Source organism: Sarcophilus harrisii, chromosome 3 (genome assembly GCF_902635505.1).
Source record: "Sarcophilus harrisii chromosome 3, mSarHar1.11, whole genome shotgun sequence".
Taxonomy (NCBI): Eukaryota; Metazoa; Chordata; class Mammalia; order Dasyuromorphia; family Dasyuridae; genus Sarcophilus; species Sarcophilus harrisii.
In genome coordinates this window covers 517,169,704-517,185,760 of record NC_045428.1, presented here as the reverse complement: position 1 = coordinate 517,185,760, position 16,057 = coordinate 517,169,704, and the positions used below count along the sequence as shown (strand labels likewise).

Sequence of the window (16,057 nt, the reverse complement as noted above, 5' to 3'; positions counted from 1 at the left end):
ATTTTACAGCCATGTGATCTCAGGCAAATCATTCAGTATCTCTGAACATTAAATGCTCAGAAATATGATTTTCTGATTTATAAAATAAGGGTGTACTACTTTCATCACACCTATTGTCAGTTTGCAATCCAACAAACTGTTATTAAACACTAGCTGCCTTCCAGGCATTATGTTAGGAAGAAAAGAAGCAAACATTTATTAAGTATACTATATGTCAGGCACAGGAGTACAAAGAAAGGCTAAAGATAAAAGAGAAGTCCCCTCTCAGAAGGAGTTTTAATTTCAATGGCAAAACAACATACAAAAAGGAGCTTAAAGGTACCTGTGGAATAAGGTACCAATAAGTCTTGGCCCCTTCACAAAATGGAGCTCACAGGAGGAACACCAGTTGTAAAAGTGAGGGGTGATTAGAGGTCCCAAGATGAGGAGGCCCCAGGTTCAGAGAGACATTACAGGATAAGACAGCAATAGAAGCAGAATTTGGAAGACCATGAAGTTGGTAATAGAACCAGTCTAAGAAAGCTTCATTTGGGAGCTATAGGTATAAAATAACATTTTTAAAGAGTTTATATTCTATTGGGAGCCTACAAGCATGCAAATAAACAAGTTATAGATATAGTAAATTGAGAGAGAACTAAAGCAAGAGGATCAGGAAAACATTCCAGTAAGAGGTGAAACATAAGAACAGCCAGAAAGGAAGCAAGGAATTCTGAGAGGTGGAGATGATTAGGAAGTACATTCCAGACATGCATGACATCTTGTGTGAAGCCACAGAGGTGGGAGAGGGAAAGTCAAATTCCTAGAATTATGACTTCTTCATATCTGACCATTAAGCCAAATGGAACAATTCTAACCTTTCTTTTAAGCCCAGCCCTCCAAATACTTTAGCTATCAATTCCTCCCCTGAGTCTTCTCCAGATTAAACATATTCAGGTCCTTCAACTGAATAATCACTCAGTTATTAAGCATATATAAAAATTTTACTATGTAAATATAGAGTTTACTATTCTTTTCTTCTAGAATTTCTTTAGTTTATTTAACATCCTTTTTATTATAGCTTTTTATTTACAAAATATATGCGTGGGTAATTTTTCAGCATTGACAATTGCAAAACCTTTTGTTCCAACTTTTCCCCTCCTTCTCCCTATCCCTTCCCCCAGATGGCAGGTTGACCAATACATGTTAAATATGTCTAATATCCTTCTTTAACAGTGGTGTCGAATACTTCGCATGAAGTGTAACAAAGGACAGTGGGACTCTAAATTCCTTATTTGGGGATGTTATACCTCATTTAATACAGTCCAGGAGGGTGTTAGCTTTTAGGGTTTGCCATATCATCACCTAAACTCAGATTTAGACAAAATTCTGTCTAACCACAATTCCACTATTTTGTATTTGTATTTTTTAAAGTTCTAGTAATCAGAGGTTTAATTTAAACCTGGCAATACTGACATTCCTTTCATAGGAATGATCTGGGCACAGGTCCAGACCTTTGAATTTAAGGAGAGGAAGGCCTTTTCTCAAGAACATATAGTAGCTTTCCTGCTTGTCCTTAGGGAGATTCTCATATCTGATAAAAGGGAAATCTATTTCCAAAAATTCTAGTCTCTAAACAAATGCTGCTATTAAAATAAACATTCTTTCATTGTAAATTTAAGACCCAAGTCTATTATGGCATCAGAATTGAATAGATTTTGAGTCTGGGGAGGAAACAATCAGCATAATTAGTAGGAAAGATCATCTCACCTTGGTCAAATTGGCTCCATATAGTTGCCAGAAGATCAGTTGTAAAGAAGAGCAGAAAATCCTACCAACAAGCATCAATTGTTGTGAAATCTATGTAGCATGGGACAGTGGTGTATAGCCCCATTATAATGGGCTTAGTGTTTGTCATTTGAAACTAATATGACCCTTTCACTTAGCTTATAGTATAGTGCTTTGTATTTGACCCTGCAATCAACATTTAGTCTGGAAGTGAGTATCTAGAGAAGGAAGGAGTAGAAGAGGGACCCCAGACTAATGCTTGCTTGATGACCCGATAGGCCAAAAGCATTGGAGTTGTTATCCTATGGAAATGATATTTTAAAAAGAATCTATTCCAGAAAGGGTTATGATCTTCTAAAAATGTAGTGTTATTCATGAACACTAATATGATCTTGCCCATCCAGGTCTTTGGATGCCAAAAGTTAGAGGGTAAATTGTAGGAATCTAGAGATTAACTCTAGGATGAGGGCAATGATTGATTAAACAAAATAAAACAAACAAAAAATCAACCCCCCCCCCAAAAAAAAACTTTCTTCTAGATGATTGATCTAGTTCAAAGGCTAGAACTTTATGGGCAAATATTTGGAGAGAAGAGGTCACTTTATCAAAAAGTAGCTACTTTGCTGCTTGGAATCTCGTAACATCTTCCAAAACTAATGTCAACATTAATGGGAGAAAAGAATCTCTATTATCAGTAACAGAGCTAGGTTTTTCAGACATTCTAAAACTGTACTCAATATTGTGTTTTGTACCACTATTTAAGAAAAATCATAACCTAATATATTGAGTTCCAAGTGTGTTATTGTATCACACTAGAACTGATTTTGTGTTTCTGCCCAGGAAAAAAATCCCCAAAATAAGACTTAATATTTAATCCTATTGAATTTTATTTTATTCCATTCAACCTAATATTCTAACCTGGCAAGATCCCGTATGTTATTAATGTATCCCAATTTTGTAGTCCTCTGAAAACTGGATAAGCCTACCAACAATGCTGTCATCCAACTCACTGATAAAAAAATGTTCACTAGAACAGGGACACATAAGAAATGTGAGGTATTTATTACTGAAAATGTTTTTATGTGCAAAACAAACATTTTGGCTTTTTAAGTGATTTTTCATTCTTCAGGTCAGTGTCATCCTTGCATGGAATGTTCAGATACTAGTAGTATTAAGTAACTTCTTTATTTTGGTCATCCTCCTCAATCAACCTGTATTTTTATGTGCAGGCTTATAAAATTATGAGTCACTGAACACATTTAGAACAAAACAGCACATGAAACAAATCATCAGAAAATGAATTACTCTTTCTCTAGAATATCTGAGAATCTTTTCTACCTGGTCTTTTGTCACATAATAATCATTTCTCATTCACTATTTCTTTTACCTCTACCAGAGGCCAGAGGTATTTTAAAAATTTACTTGAGGGATAACAAGGCCCAAACTATATTTTCTGTTTCCTAGGAAAGGAAGTCTGTCTTGAAGATCTCCTCTACTTCCTTCATGTAATATACCCTTCCCCCCTTCACTTCAAGCAAAGTTTAGAAATTAACACCATTGGCATTTTTCTCTTGGATAGCTTTCTAAATCCTAATGGAAAGCAGATTTGGAAACCGTGAAAGAGTAATTAAGTTACTTGATTATGTTTTAAAATAAGTCAGTGAATCTAACATTATTTGGTGGGGGAACCATTTAAGCATTTCCTTTAATTTTCTTTGATTACTTCTTCAAAGAAAACATCATGCTAAGGACTTTCTTTGTGTTGTTCACATAGTAGGCTCTTCAAATTGGCTACTAATAGCATTCCCTTCCCTCCCCCCACAGCAGTTTTCTTAGAGGGGAACTAGCAAGTTTTCTGCAATTTATTTAAGAGCATTTGGAAGTATGTCTTTCAGTTATCTAGGTTTTTTTTTTTTAAGTCAGGGAAAGAAGGGAGGGAGGAAAGAAGTATGGAAGGAAGGAAAGAAGTATGGAAGGAAGGAAGGAAGGAAGGAAGGAAGGAAGGAAAAAAGGAAGGAAGGAAGGAAGGAGAGACAAAGAATGGACCCCAGTATGGCAACTGGCTCTATAGTTGGAGAATATGTCTTCATATTCATCATACTACTTGTGTGACCATGGACAATTTACTTAATATTCCTAGGCCTCAGTTTCCTTACTTGTAAAATGAGATGTTTGAACAGGTAGTAAGTCTATTATCCAATGATCTTTTCTATTAAGAATTTTAAATGAACAACACTATGGACTCTAGTAATAATGACCATATTTATATGACAACTTTCAGGTAAGGTTTTCCTACAAACTTCCTCATTTCAATTTATAAGCACCTATGTTAGGGGAGATTATCCCTGTTTTGAAGATGAGGAAATTGAAGCTGCAAATTTAAATGATTCAACTAAGGACACCCAGATTGTAAATGGTGGAGCCAGGACTCACACTATTATTTTTATGTCATTTGAGATATTGCCACAATTCAGCATGGTAGGTAATACATACTATTTCATAAGAGGAAAGGAAATAGACTCAGAAATTTGCAGATGGTTCTACCACTAATAAATGTATAGAGGATGACATTTGTGGGGAGACTGCAGATCTGAATGCTGGTCTTTCTCATTTTAAACCAAGCATCTTATGATAGCACCAGAAAGCAAATGGAGTAATTAAAACATTACAGTAATCCACATGGACTAGACACTAGGGAATATCTGTTCACAAGTGAGACAATCCCTTTTTTAAAAAGAATTTATACAAATTGCATGTGGAGAAGGTAAAAATGGTTTTGGGCAAAGTTAATATTTGAAATGTTAATTTAACAAATGAGACTGAACAGCCCTGAAATTTCATTTGATTTCATTTAATTTCACCTGAAATTAAATAACTAAATAAATATAAAAAATAATGGACTATTATTACTACATAGTTAAATAAGAAAAAGAATAATTCCTTTAATTTTTTTTAATATTCTGTTGATGTTTATTATTTTTCACTATTAGAAAAACCCTTAATAAAAACAAGCACAAATTTTGAAATCTATTTATTAATTCTGATTCTTAAAATGGGAAAATAATAGGTATCAAACTTTCTTTGACAACTAATCATTAATACTGCTCTTCCAAGTGATATTTCAATATAGTATCAATTAGTTGATCCCATCTTCCTTTCTATCTCATTGCTGCTCTCTACCTTAAACTAATTCATTACCATAGTTAGTTTTCTGTGCCCTTTCTCATTATGTACTCTGTCTTATTATGATGATGATCTTCAGGAGCATTGTTCATTTCTGTGCGTTTTTCTTCCTTGTCTATGCCTCTATTCCTCAATTTGCTTGAGGTTTCTCAGTAACAAGTTTTCCCTTGAATCACATTCTTGGTTTTCTGTTTCTATTAAATTTCCTATTTTCTCTTTCCATTTTTATCTCCATCCTAAAATCATAATCATCATCAACAAGTTCAAAGCACCATGAGCTCCTTTTCAACATTTTTAGAAATACAAGTGAAAGCAACTATATCAATAGGCAACATTTCAGGAGTTCTGAAAAAGAATGGTATCAAGGAGAAGAAAACAGAAGAATGTGTGTTGCAAAATTCTTATTTAGGCCTCTGATCATACTATTAGCAAATATTATTTTTAAAAATAAGATTCATAACAATTATTTAGAAATTTCTTAATATTATATAATTACTTATGCTTTTGGAAAGGAAAATGTTTGGTTTTTCTTTTGGAATCCAAAATAAACATATTTTAGGTAGTTGTATTTTTCATTTGTTTACTTTGCTATTTATTTTTTTTTAAAAAGAATTTGTTTAGAACTTAATGTTTTCCCTTTTTTTCTTTTTTATTAATTCAGATATTTTTTGCATAAAGAAAATTATGTTTGAATTTTAATTGAATATTCCATTATTATTCAGAATAGATTGATGCTTTACTTATTTTTTTTAGTGCCCAACTCCCACAAAAGCAATATTTGGGGTTCATCTGAAAATAGTTGGAGACTGGACAGGTATGTAGAAAATGTACTTTGGGGCCCAGATTTTATGGCATTTGGAAACAAGAATTTTCACTTCACAGTGAAGAATAATCAATACATCTTATTCATTCAGTCACTCATTAAGTAATTAATCAAATTATTCATTTATTTATTCATTGATTTAATTATTTGTTTGTTAATGTATTGATTCATTTATTCCTTTATTTCCTTATTCATCTATCCATCTGTTTATCTTTCTGTACTGTTTCCCCCCTACTCACTTAATGGGGATTATAATATGCCATTATGCCATTAAACTTCAACAAATGTTTATTGTCTAGATGTTTTGGTGGACTCAAAAAAGTCATGAGACATAGGGCTTACCTTTGAGCTTAAAATCTAGTTAAATAACAACATAAGGCAGTTTGTAATTATTCCTAAACTAATGATCCAGATAACGAGTGCTGTTAGAGTTCAGAGGAGAGAAAGGATAGTAAAAGAAAAGGAAAAGAGATGGAATCCAAAGAACAGGTGCAAAGGAGTTAGTTGTGGAAGGACAGAGAAAAACCTGCTTGAAGAAAGAGACTATCCAGTCAAGAATGTGTTCAGTAGTGTCAAATTTAGTAGATGGAATATTAAGGCTAAGGAATGAGAAAAAACCATTGAATTAAGAGATGTTAGTTAGTAATTTTGGAGAGATGAGATTGAAAAGGAAAATAGGAAAACAGATTGGTGAAGATTAAAGAATTAGTAAGAGGCATTGAAAATAGTGAGTTTAGAAAAAACTTTCCCCCAGAGTTTGAAAGAGAGAAAAGATATAGTAGTATTTCATAAAAGAATGGTAAGAACATTTATAAATGAATATATTGTCTCTTCCATTAGAATGTAAACTGCTTGAAGGCAGAAACTATTTAGTAACTTTTGCCTTTGTGTCTCCAGTGTATTCTTGACATATAATATTTGGTTAATTAATTCTTGTTGGTTTATTATTAACAAAAATAAAGTTTTGAACACATCATAACTACTTTCACCTTTTTTTTTTTTTTTTTTTTTTTTTTTTTTTTTTTTTTACAAAACCTGATTCATTAGTCTTCTGAATGGTAGCTAGATTACAAAATAGTATTATTACATAAAGCTCCAATTGATTTCTACCATCACAAAAGATTCTAAAAGGTGATATTCCTCTTCATGATGAATTTTGCATTTCCCTAGGTGAGGAAAACACGTATAAGCTCAAGTAACTAATCCTTTTAAACCTGTTTTGAGGTCTTACCTCAGTTACATTTTCACATTTTCAACTGATAAAATTATACTTTTTGGGGGAGGAAAAAATAAATCAGTTGGAGCTCATCTTCAAGTTGATTTTAGAGTCACCTGGAGGTTTAAACTTGAAAACATCTCTTTGGGTTTTGTTTAATCCCTTTCCCTGAAGACTTTATTCCTTTATATCTTTCTTCTTATTCACTTACCACCACTGCATTAGATTTCCTGAACAGATATGAACAGTGAAAAGCAAAATACATATGTAAATTTACGATGCAAACTTTTGGGGTGGCAATAGTCAACAGTGATTTTTGCTAAATTTCAAAAACTGGAGTATTAGAGAAGCAATAATAGTGATTCAACTATGGGGGGAAACTAGGGGAAATAAACTGAATCAGGAAAACTTTAATTTGGGCTTATCTCAAGTCACTTACTAGGTGTATGAGTTTTGGCAAGTCACTTAATCTTACCATTTTTATTAACTCATCTGTAAAATATGGGTAATGATAGTGCATATCTTACAAGGTCATTATGTGAATCAAATGAGAAAACATGTAGGGAGCATTCAAAAGCTTAAAGAGCTATATAAATGACAAATGGCCTTTAAATATATATTATTTAATATTAATCATATATTTATTGCTACACAAAATCAAGTCAATGGGTAGCTAATTCACAGTGAACAGAGTGAACTTAGAATCAGGAAGGCTCCTTTCCAAATTTAGATCTAGCCCCAGATACTTTATAGCTGTGTGACCTAAGACAACTCACTTAACACTTTTTGCCTCAATTTCCTCATTTATAAAATGAGCTGAAGAAGGAAATGGCATACCACTCCAGTATTTTTGCTACAAAAATGCCAAATGAGGTCATGAAGACTTGGACGTGACTGAAAAATGACTAAACTACAGCTATTACTAAAAGCCAAATGAGAGCAACCTGAACATTTTCATAAAGGCTTAAATATAAAGAATGAGGAAAATGTTTATAGAAATACTTGGGTTTAAGAAATATATACAAAGAATTTTCTAAGTCATTAAAATATAAAAGATATCAGATTATAAAAGCAAAGTCTCATAGTATACTCCCTTTTTCTAATCCTACCCCACTCTATACTTAGTTACCAGTCACTAAAATATTTTTTTAAATATCTTAATGTTATTCAATTCATAAAAATATGTTAAAAATAATTCTAGTAACTTCACCATCCCCCACTTTAACTTAATCCTAATAATACTTAATGTTCTCATTTTCTTTTATATCTTTCTTATTGAAAAATGCCATGGAATAAAGGTATCTCGGAAACTGTATGATGCTGCTCAAAGCATTCACTATTTATTCAGGGTTTTTCTATTAGATGTTACCTTGTTACTTGAGCATACATGTCAGACTATCATTTGAAATACTACATATGAATTCCATGTATTATAATTCATAAGAAATATTTTTTCAGATTACTTTTTAGACATAATTAAATACTCCTTTGGAGACAGCAATTTACCTTCTAGTCTAATGCACAAAAATAGATTTAAGATTATGAAAAGAAAAAAAATGAATTTTACTTTTGACATTATGGTTCACTAATTTTTTACCTTAATAAAATTTATTAAATAGAAGTGGATAAGATTATGTAGAGTGACTAAGATCAAAGGGATACAGTAATTCTTTTTGTTCTTTTAAAAAAATCAAAGATTATGCAATTAATTTTGAAGGATTGTAGAATTTTAGAGCTAAAAAGGATTACATAATATCTTGTTTTTCTACATCAAATATTTATTGATTAAATATTTTAATCAAATACTATTTTTTCTCATGAGTTGTTTCAGAGTAGTTAATATTTTTTATCTGATGGAGAATATTAAGATGGCAAGTGTTATACCTAGGTTTATTCTCCCATGTCCTGGAATAGTACTTAATGGTAACAAAATATTTTAGAAGCAACCACAAGACAAAAAGGGATTAGATTCTATTTTTCATTTAGGTTCAATCTTTATATTTATCTTTTCTCTTTAATTTCCCCTACTAATGACATTTGAGAACTTGTCTATCTCTTCTAAAGCCTATTGCTTTACAATAAGCTAATGTGGGTATATGCCAATTTATATTCTTTCCTACTTTTATTAGACATGGGGATTTCTCCCTGTGGTCAAATTCTCTTTATGTTAGCTCAATTTATTCTCAGTGCCCCCCAAAAACATAAAATTGTGAGGACTAGAATGGGAGGAGTTTGGTTGCTATGGCCTGTTTTACTAGAAAATGTACTATATTTGAAATAAGAAGGCCAAGTTTAAATCGCCTCCATCATTTCCTGGATGTGTCACAGAAGATGATTTTAGCTTTTTTAGGCCTTAGTTTTCCATATATGCAAAAATACTATGAATAGTTTCTCAAATTATTTTCAAGGGTGCTGTGAAGTTTTTTTTTTATAAAATGCAAATTATTCTACAAATCTTTAAAATGTTTTATTTATATATATATTTTGTTTTATAATCACTTTTCTTTTCTTTTTTGAATCATAATACAATATTTAATAAGCTTCCAAACATAAATTACTGGGCAAAGAACTTCTGTCTGAATAATGGGATATTGGAATGGAGTTGAGCATAAATTAGAATTTGATTAATGATTTATCACTTTTATTTCTGAAAAAAACCTTATCCCTACTCCTTCTCTTCCCCTCTCTTTTCACTTCTCCACCTCTCAACAAGACTCCTTATATGGTAAAGACTGAAACAATAAGAGGAGGTAAAAAGCAATGGTAATATTAGCCAACACCCAAGTCTGACAGTTTATGCACTATTATATTCAGTCCTCCAACACTGAAAAGTAGGAAAGCAATTTTACTCTTTGTGAGCTACCAATAGTATAGTATAAGAGTAAGAGCAGGAGGCAAGGAGTCTAGTCCTGATTCTGCCTCTACCACATCCTTTCAATCTCAGCTTTCTGTGAATTATATGACCTAAAAGTTCCTTTCTGCCTCTAAATTCTATGAAGGTTCTTCTCTGTAAAACTCTTTGATTTCCAATGTTACCTTCTTAATGACTCTATTACTACCATGGAGAAGCTGACCTAAGGACAGCCATGCTGATAAGTGTGAGACTAACAAAAAGCTCCCAGAAGGCTCAAGATAGGAATCATCACTTAATGTCATTCCGTTCAATTCTCCATTCTATTCATTGTGCTGCTCAACTTTCCCATGCTAATATCTTAGGAGTATCTAAATACCTGTAAGGGTCTGATGGTACAGACAGAAACAGCAAATGTCTACATAGAGAGTCATTGTGAGGGGGAAAATATTTTGAAAGTTTTAAAGTATTAAATACATTTCAGTTATTCTCCTTCTTTTGGGTTTAAAAGTTTCCCAGAATTGATTCTTCTATCAATAAAATAGTCACATCTTCTTTGGCAATGCCTGTAATATCTGCTCTTTGGGAGCGAATCATTGAGCTCTGGGAGCATCTTTTGGAAGCTTGGACATTATGATATGACCTTATGCTAGTATCTTAGGGTGGACTTTCACATTCAACTCTTTGTTACCTCATTTAGGGTTTTGTGGCAAAAATACTAAAGTGATTTGCCATTTCCTTCTCCTGTTCATTTTACAGATAAGGATATGAAGCAAACAATAAATTGACTTTCCCAGGATCACATAGCTAGCAAGTGTCTGAAGTGAATTTGAATTCAGATACTCCAGAGTCAGCATTTTATCCGCTGTGCTACTCTTCTTGCTAATATGTTAGGAGTTGCTAAATACCTACTCTTTTAAACCACTGGTTTTCAGATCAATTTCTATGTATTTTGATTAGAAGTGTGTTGAAGACTATTTTCTCTCATTGTAAGGTAAAATCAGAACCAGAATATTTTTGCAAGATTAAGGACTTAGAATTTTATAAGTATGTGTTTTATTTTATTTATTCTACCAAAAGAGGGTGTATTGGAAAGGATGAGAAGTTTTTACATATAAGATGAAAGACAAATTGTAAGAACATTTTAAACAGGAACAATGTGAAGGAACATGGAGCTTATATTTATACTAGTATAGTATTAAATCAAACTCTTGGCTAGTGTTCAGGTGCCAAATTTCTGGATTCTATAATATCTGTCTACATAATTTCTTGTTATCTCTCCAAGAAGACATTTCTGTTGAAATAAAATCTTGTTGTTAGTTCATAATTTATCATTCCCCTGAAATGAAACCACATGGTGCATTTTTAATTTTGGCTTAATTATATTTTTATTCATCCAAAATTCCTATCAGTCTATTTCTTGGATTAATTTATTCTTGTCTGATCATGTCATATGGTGATATTTTAATGGTCTTTACTAGATGGTGAGATGGCTTTATAAAGGCAGTTAACTAAAATGTGAAAATATATGTTATTTATTTGTGTGTGTGTGTGTGTGTTGTGTGAAAGAGACAAAGAAAGAGAGAGAGAGAGAGAGAGAGAGAGAAAGAAAGAGAGAGAGAGCAAGCATGAGAGAGGTTGTCTGTTCATTTGCTATTCATGTGCTGTATATTAATAACATTAACATTGGGAAACCTTTCACTGAGGTAATGTATGTATGATATTCATTTTTTCCTATCAGAAACATATCTATTAGTGCAACATTTAATGATCAGAATGAGTACATGATGTTCTCGAATATAGGATCATTGATTTTGAGTTGTAAGGTACTTCAAGAGCATCCAATCAAACCCTATAATTTTACTGATGAAGAAACTGAAGGCCAAAGTAGATCAGAAGTGTGTCCAGGACCATAGATGAACCATAGGTGGAATTTCAACTCAAGGCTGAAAGTGGATTCCAGCATATTGTGGTATAAAGAATGTTTGGGGTTAGCTAAGATTTGAACACAGATCCTCTGAAACCACATCTTGTACCTTTCCCACTACATCTTGTAAGAAAAGGCCTTCTACAATCTGGGAATGATTTCTTGAAATTTTCTTCTGATATTCCATTCCATTTAACTAAACACATTTTTGCCATTCTCATGTACTTGTTTATCATTTGAATCTATTAGGTGAGGGTTTATCTCAGTATTTAGGGAGAAGGAAGGTAACTTTTAAAAAAGCCCCTGTCCTACATTGCAATAACAGTCATCCAGGACAAAATTCCTAGTTTCTTTTTCTGAGTCAGACATCTTGGACGCTGTAGGTGAGGAAGAAATAGGAAAGGGGCAATAGGTTTCTCAATATGAAATCCTTTGGGATTTTACCTCCTTTTTTTGGAATTACTTTTAGAGTTAGTTTGAGAGACAGTTTTGTTGTAATAAGTGTCTAACTTCCCTGAGGGGGACTACTTTGAGGAGTAAATAATAATTTAGCTTTATGAGTTCTGCTATTTTTAATAAATCGATTATACTTGTTACAGATTTGGAGGTGCAGGGAAGGTATTAGTCTCATTACTATATTTCATAACTTCAAGTTAAGAAAAAATAAAGAAATTAAGAATAGTTTTATTAGCTAATATTTGGTGCTACTGAAACAGCTGCTTTAAAATTACTCAATGAGTGAATCTACTTCCAATAGAACTACTTTCCCCCCTAATTTCTTCAATACAAAAACAATTCACTTTGAGTCTCACTGAAAATATTACTTAGCTAGTTTTATAGAATATAGTATCATTGAAAGACATTATGACACTGTCTATCCACATAATTCCTACTTATCCCAAAGTGGTACTTTAATATCTCATCAGACTCTGGATTTGACCCTAGGTCTTCAAAGCTTATTCCAGTGAATTTCCTATTTTGTGTATGTGTGTGTGTGTGTGTGTGTGTGTGTGTGTGTATCAATTTAGAGACTTTGCATATGCATCCTGTACCATCCAATGTCTCCCAAATGAGGATCAGTATATCTTAATGCCAAAATACTTATTGCCAGAAAGTTGGTAAATACATTCTTGTATTACACATACATAAGAGATTTGGTCATGGAGTCAGGAAGACCTAAATTCAGATCTAGTTTTATAAAATAAACTGTGTGGCCCTCCACAAAGCACCTAACTTCTCAATGCAAATGGTGTCAGACTCAAATAGAAATGGGGTCACTCCCTGTACATCCTTGATTTAGAAAACCACATATTAACATTATGTTCTATTGTGTTTTTTTGTTTTATTAAACATTTTACTATTATATTTTAGAGCATTTATTTCATTTTTCCAGGAAATGTTCTAATACTTTAAATTATAAAGTTATTACTGACATACTTTGGTAGTGGAGTTACTCAATGGATGCTCCTTGCACCAATTAAATAGATACATTCATACACTCAAGAATCATACTTGGATCCACTTACATATATGTGCATACACATACACACTTAACTATATATTCCACATTAGAGGCTTGTGTAGACAGATACAATTCTTCTACTCCTAGAGATTATATTATGTTCAAGGTATGTGAAACATACATATCTATGTGTTTCTATGTATATATGCATATCTCTCTGTGTATGTATTTGAGATAATTATCCATAAACTAGACAAAATTCTAAAAATCCTCAAGCTTTTGTGGTCGTCTTTCACAGTAATGAAGGTAGAGTGATGGAAAAGGGAACAGAAATGCTAAGAATGACATCCTTTAAACCACCCCTAAACATTTGTTTATGATTCATTGAAGGACATGGATAAAACAAAATCATACAAGAAGAGGAGGAATGAATCCATTTTATTTAAGCCTTTCCACTAGGATTTCATCTCTGCTAGTGGAGAAAATACCCATCCCAATGACATCACAGATCCATCAAAGAACTGTCATATTGCAATTAGTCCCTAATGAATGTAAGCTGGATTTAATCATAGCTGAAGAAACCAGAGACATACTTCTCAGAGAACTTACTGATTTACTTCATCAGGAAAATGAAATGTGCCTTGTGCGAACATTGCTATTTAAATGCCCATCTGTTTTCAGGAGAGAGGGTAGATTGTTTTTCCCTTGGTTCTCGGTTTATGAATGTGAAATTCATGCTGCCATTTTTTTTTTTTTTAGTAGCTGACAGCTCACTTATAATGCCTCTGAGAAGATATAGTGGCTGGTTAGCAAGTGACTATAATGCTCTACTTGTCAGGGCATTTTCTCCCCTTTGACTACATTAAACAAACTCGGAAAAAAAGGCAATTGTATGGAAAGAGACTGAGGAATATGCTGTTTATCAGAAATCTCAAAGTCTAAAAATAAAAACTAAACAGATTTAGTATTTGATGGACCCAGAATGATTTGTGTATGTGTGTGTGCATGCATGTCTATGAAATGAAGATTTAAAATCACTTTTAATTAATCTTTGAAGTAGCTTATAAATGTCATATACATAACTGGTCATTTTTTTTTATCTTCTGATATTTATATATACACTAATAGGAAATAGGGCTTATAAGCATTTTCTTCAGCAACACATCTTAATCAATGTCAAGAATATTAATGCTACATTTTAGATATTGTATGAATTTGGCTTAATATTTTATAAAATCTGAGTTAATGTAAAAAAAGTCAAAGGCAAGAATTTCATGCCAAATTATAATTATGAAGAACAATAGGTTCCTATTTGAAGGTAGCATGACAAAATGAATAGAGTTGACTTCTGAGTCTAGATGACATCTTATGTACACTGGCTGAATGAATCTAAACAAGTCATTTGTCCTCTCAATTGCCTTCTCCACCCCCACAAAAACAAACAAAAAAACTAACCTAGATTTATAAATTATAAAATAGTGGTTAAAATGCTTGATTGTAGGGCAACATTTCTTAACCTTTTTATGTGTGGACTTCTTTGACAGTCTGGTAAAGCTTTTGGATTCTATCTCAGAATATATAATTTTTAAAATTCATATTTGGAGGAAATATCCATTTTAAGTTAGAGATGAGTGAAGTAATGACAATATTTTTCAATCTAAGTTAACATATACCTTTGACATTTATCACCTATTCCCTGAGATTTTCTGGATCCCAGGTGAAGAATATTTGATATAAAAAGTTTTCTTATCGGGAGTTCCCTATACAAATTAAATTCCACATCTGGTTCAAAAGAGGAATAAGCATTTATAGAACATATGCTGTGCTAAGTGCTTTACAAATATTTTTATTTGCCCTTCAAAAAAAAGGTACAAAGTAGTTAATGTTATTATTCACATTTTAGAGTAGCTAAAACTGAGTCAGTCAAGGTTAAATAACTTTCCCATGGTTACAACTAGGTGACAGTGGACAGAGGAGTGGATTTGAGATCAAGACTTATGATTTCAAATCTGGCTTTAGACACTTAGTAGCCATGGGACCCCTGGACAACCCTGTTTGTCTCAGTTTCCACATTGGTAAAATAAACTGGAGAAGGGAATGACAACAATTTCTCAGGCAAAATTTGAACGCAGGTCTTCCTGACACTGAGTTGATTACCTACTCTACTTCTACTCTATTTCTTCCTCCTGTCACTGAATCAGTTCTGAAATCGTACCTCCTCTCTTACTACTTAGAAATAACTACAAGAAGAAAGTGACAATCCTGATTTAAGGCTCCTATTCCTTTGGAGGCAAATACAAGAACTATTACCATAATTCCCATCACCCCTTCTTTTCAACAATCTCCCTCTCCCTCTCACAGTTCTATAGGTTAAACTTGGACACAAACCAAGTTAAATGGATATAGTATCCAAAAAAGGCTGAAAATAAAGGTGCCCATCAAGGTATTGGACACACTAATGGAGAAAATATGTCACACTATTGTTCAAAGTAATTTGCAAGTAAAATGTTTTTAATTTGTACCTTCAAAAAAGTATTTTTTTTTTTAAATAGGTGAGGTATGTGATTAACATGCAGAGAGAATCAAGGAAGTTAAAAAATTGAGCTAAACATTATTATGCCCTTAAACAGGGATCAAAGAGCAGCCATTAGATATGCCAAACACCAAAGCCACAAATCCTAGAGACTAGACAAGAAACTGTCTGGGTCTGGAAGCAATAGGTCTGAGGCCAAATGTGTGTGTCTGTGTGCACATGTGCATGTGTTGATGCTGGGAAGAATGCATGTAGCTCCTCACCACAGAGGTCAGAAAAAAACCAAAACAAAACAAAA

General features: G+C 32.7%; 1 protein-coding gene across 3 annotated transcripts in view; it reads left to right on the top strand.

Moving 5' to 3' along the window:
- The window catches only part of NOX4 (NADPH oxidase 4), a 232,949-nt gene that overhangs the window by 111,906 nt on the left and 104,986 nt on the right, over positions 1 to 16,057 (top strand). For all 3 annotated transcript variants that reach the window (XM_003764641.2, XM_031961906.1, XM_031961907.1), the window contains one exon: positions 5,701 to 5,761. In XM_003764641.2, coding sequence (XP_003764689.1) covers positions 5,701 to 5,761 — 61 coding nt within the window. The remainder of the gene's footprint in view (positions 1 to 5,700; positions 5,762 to 16,057) is intronic.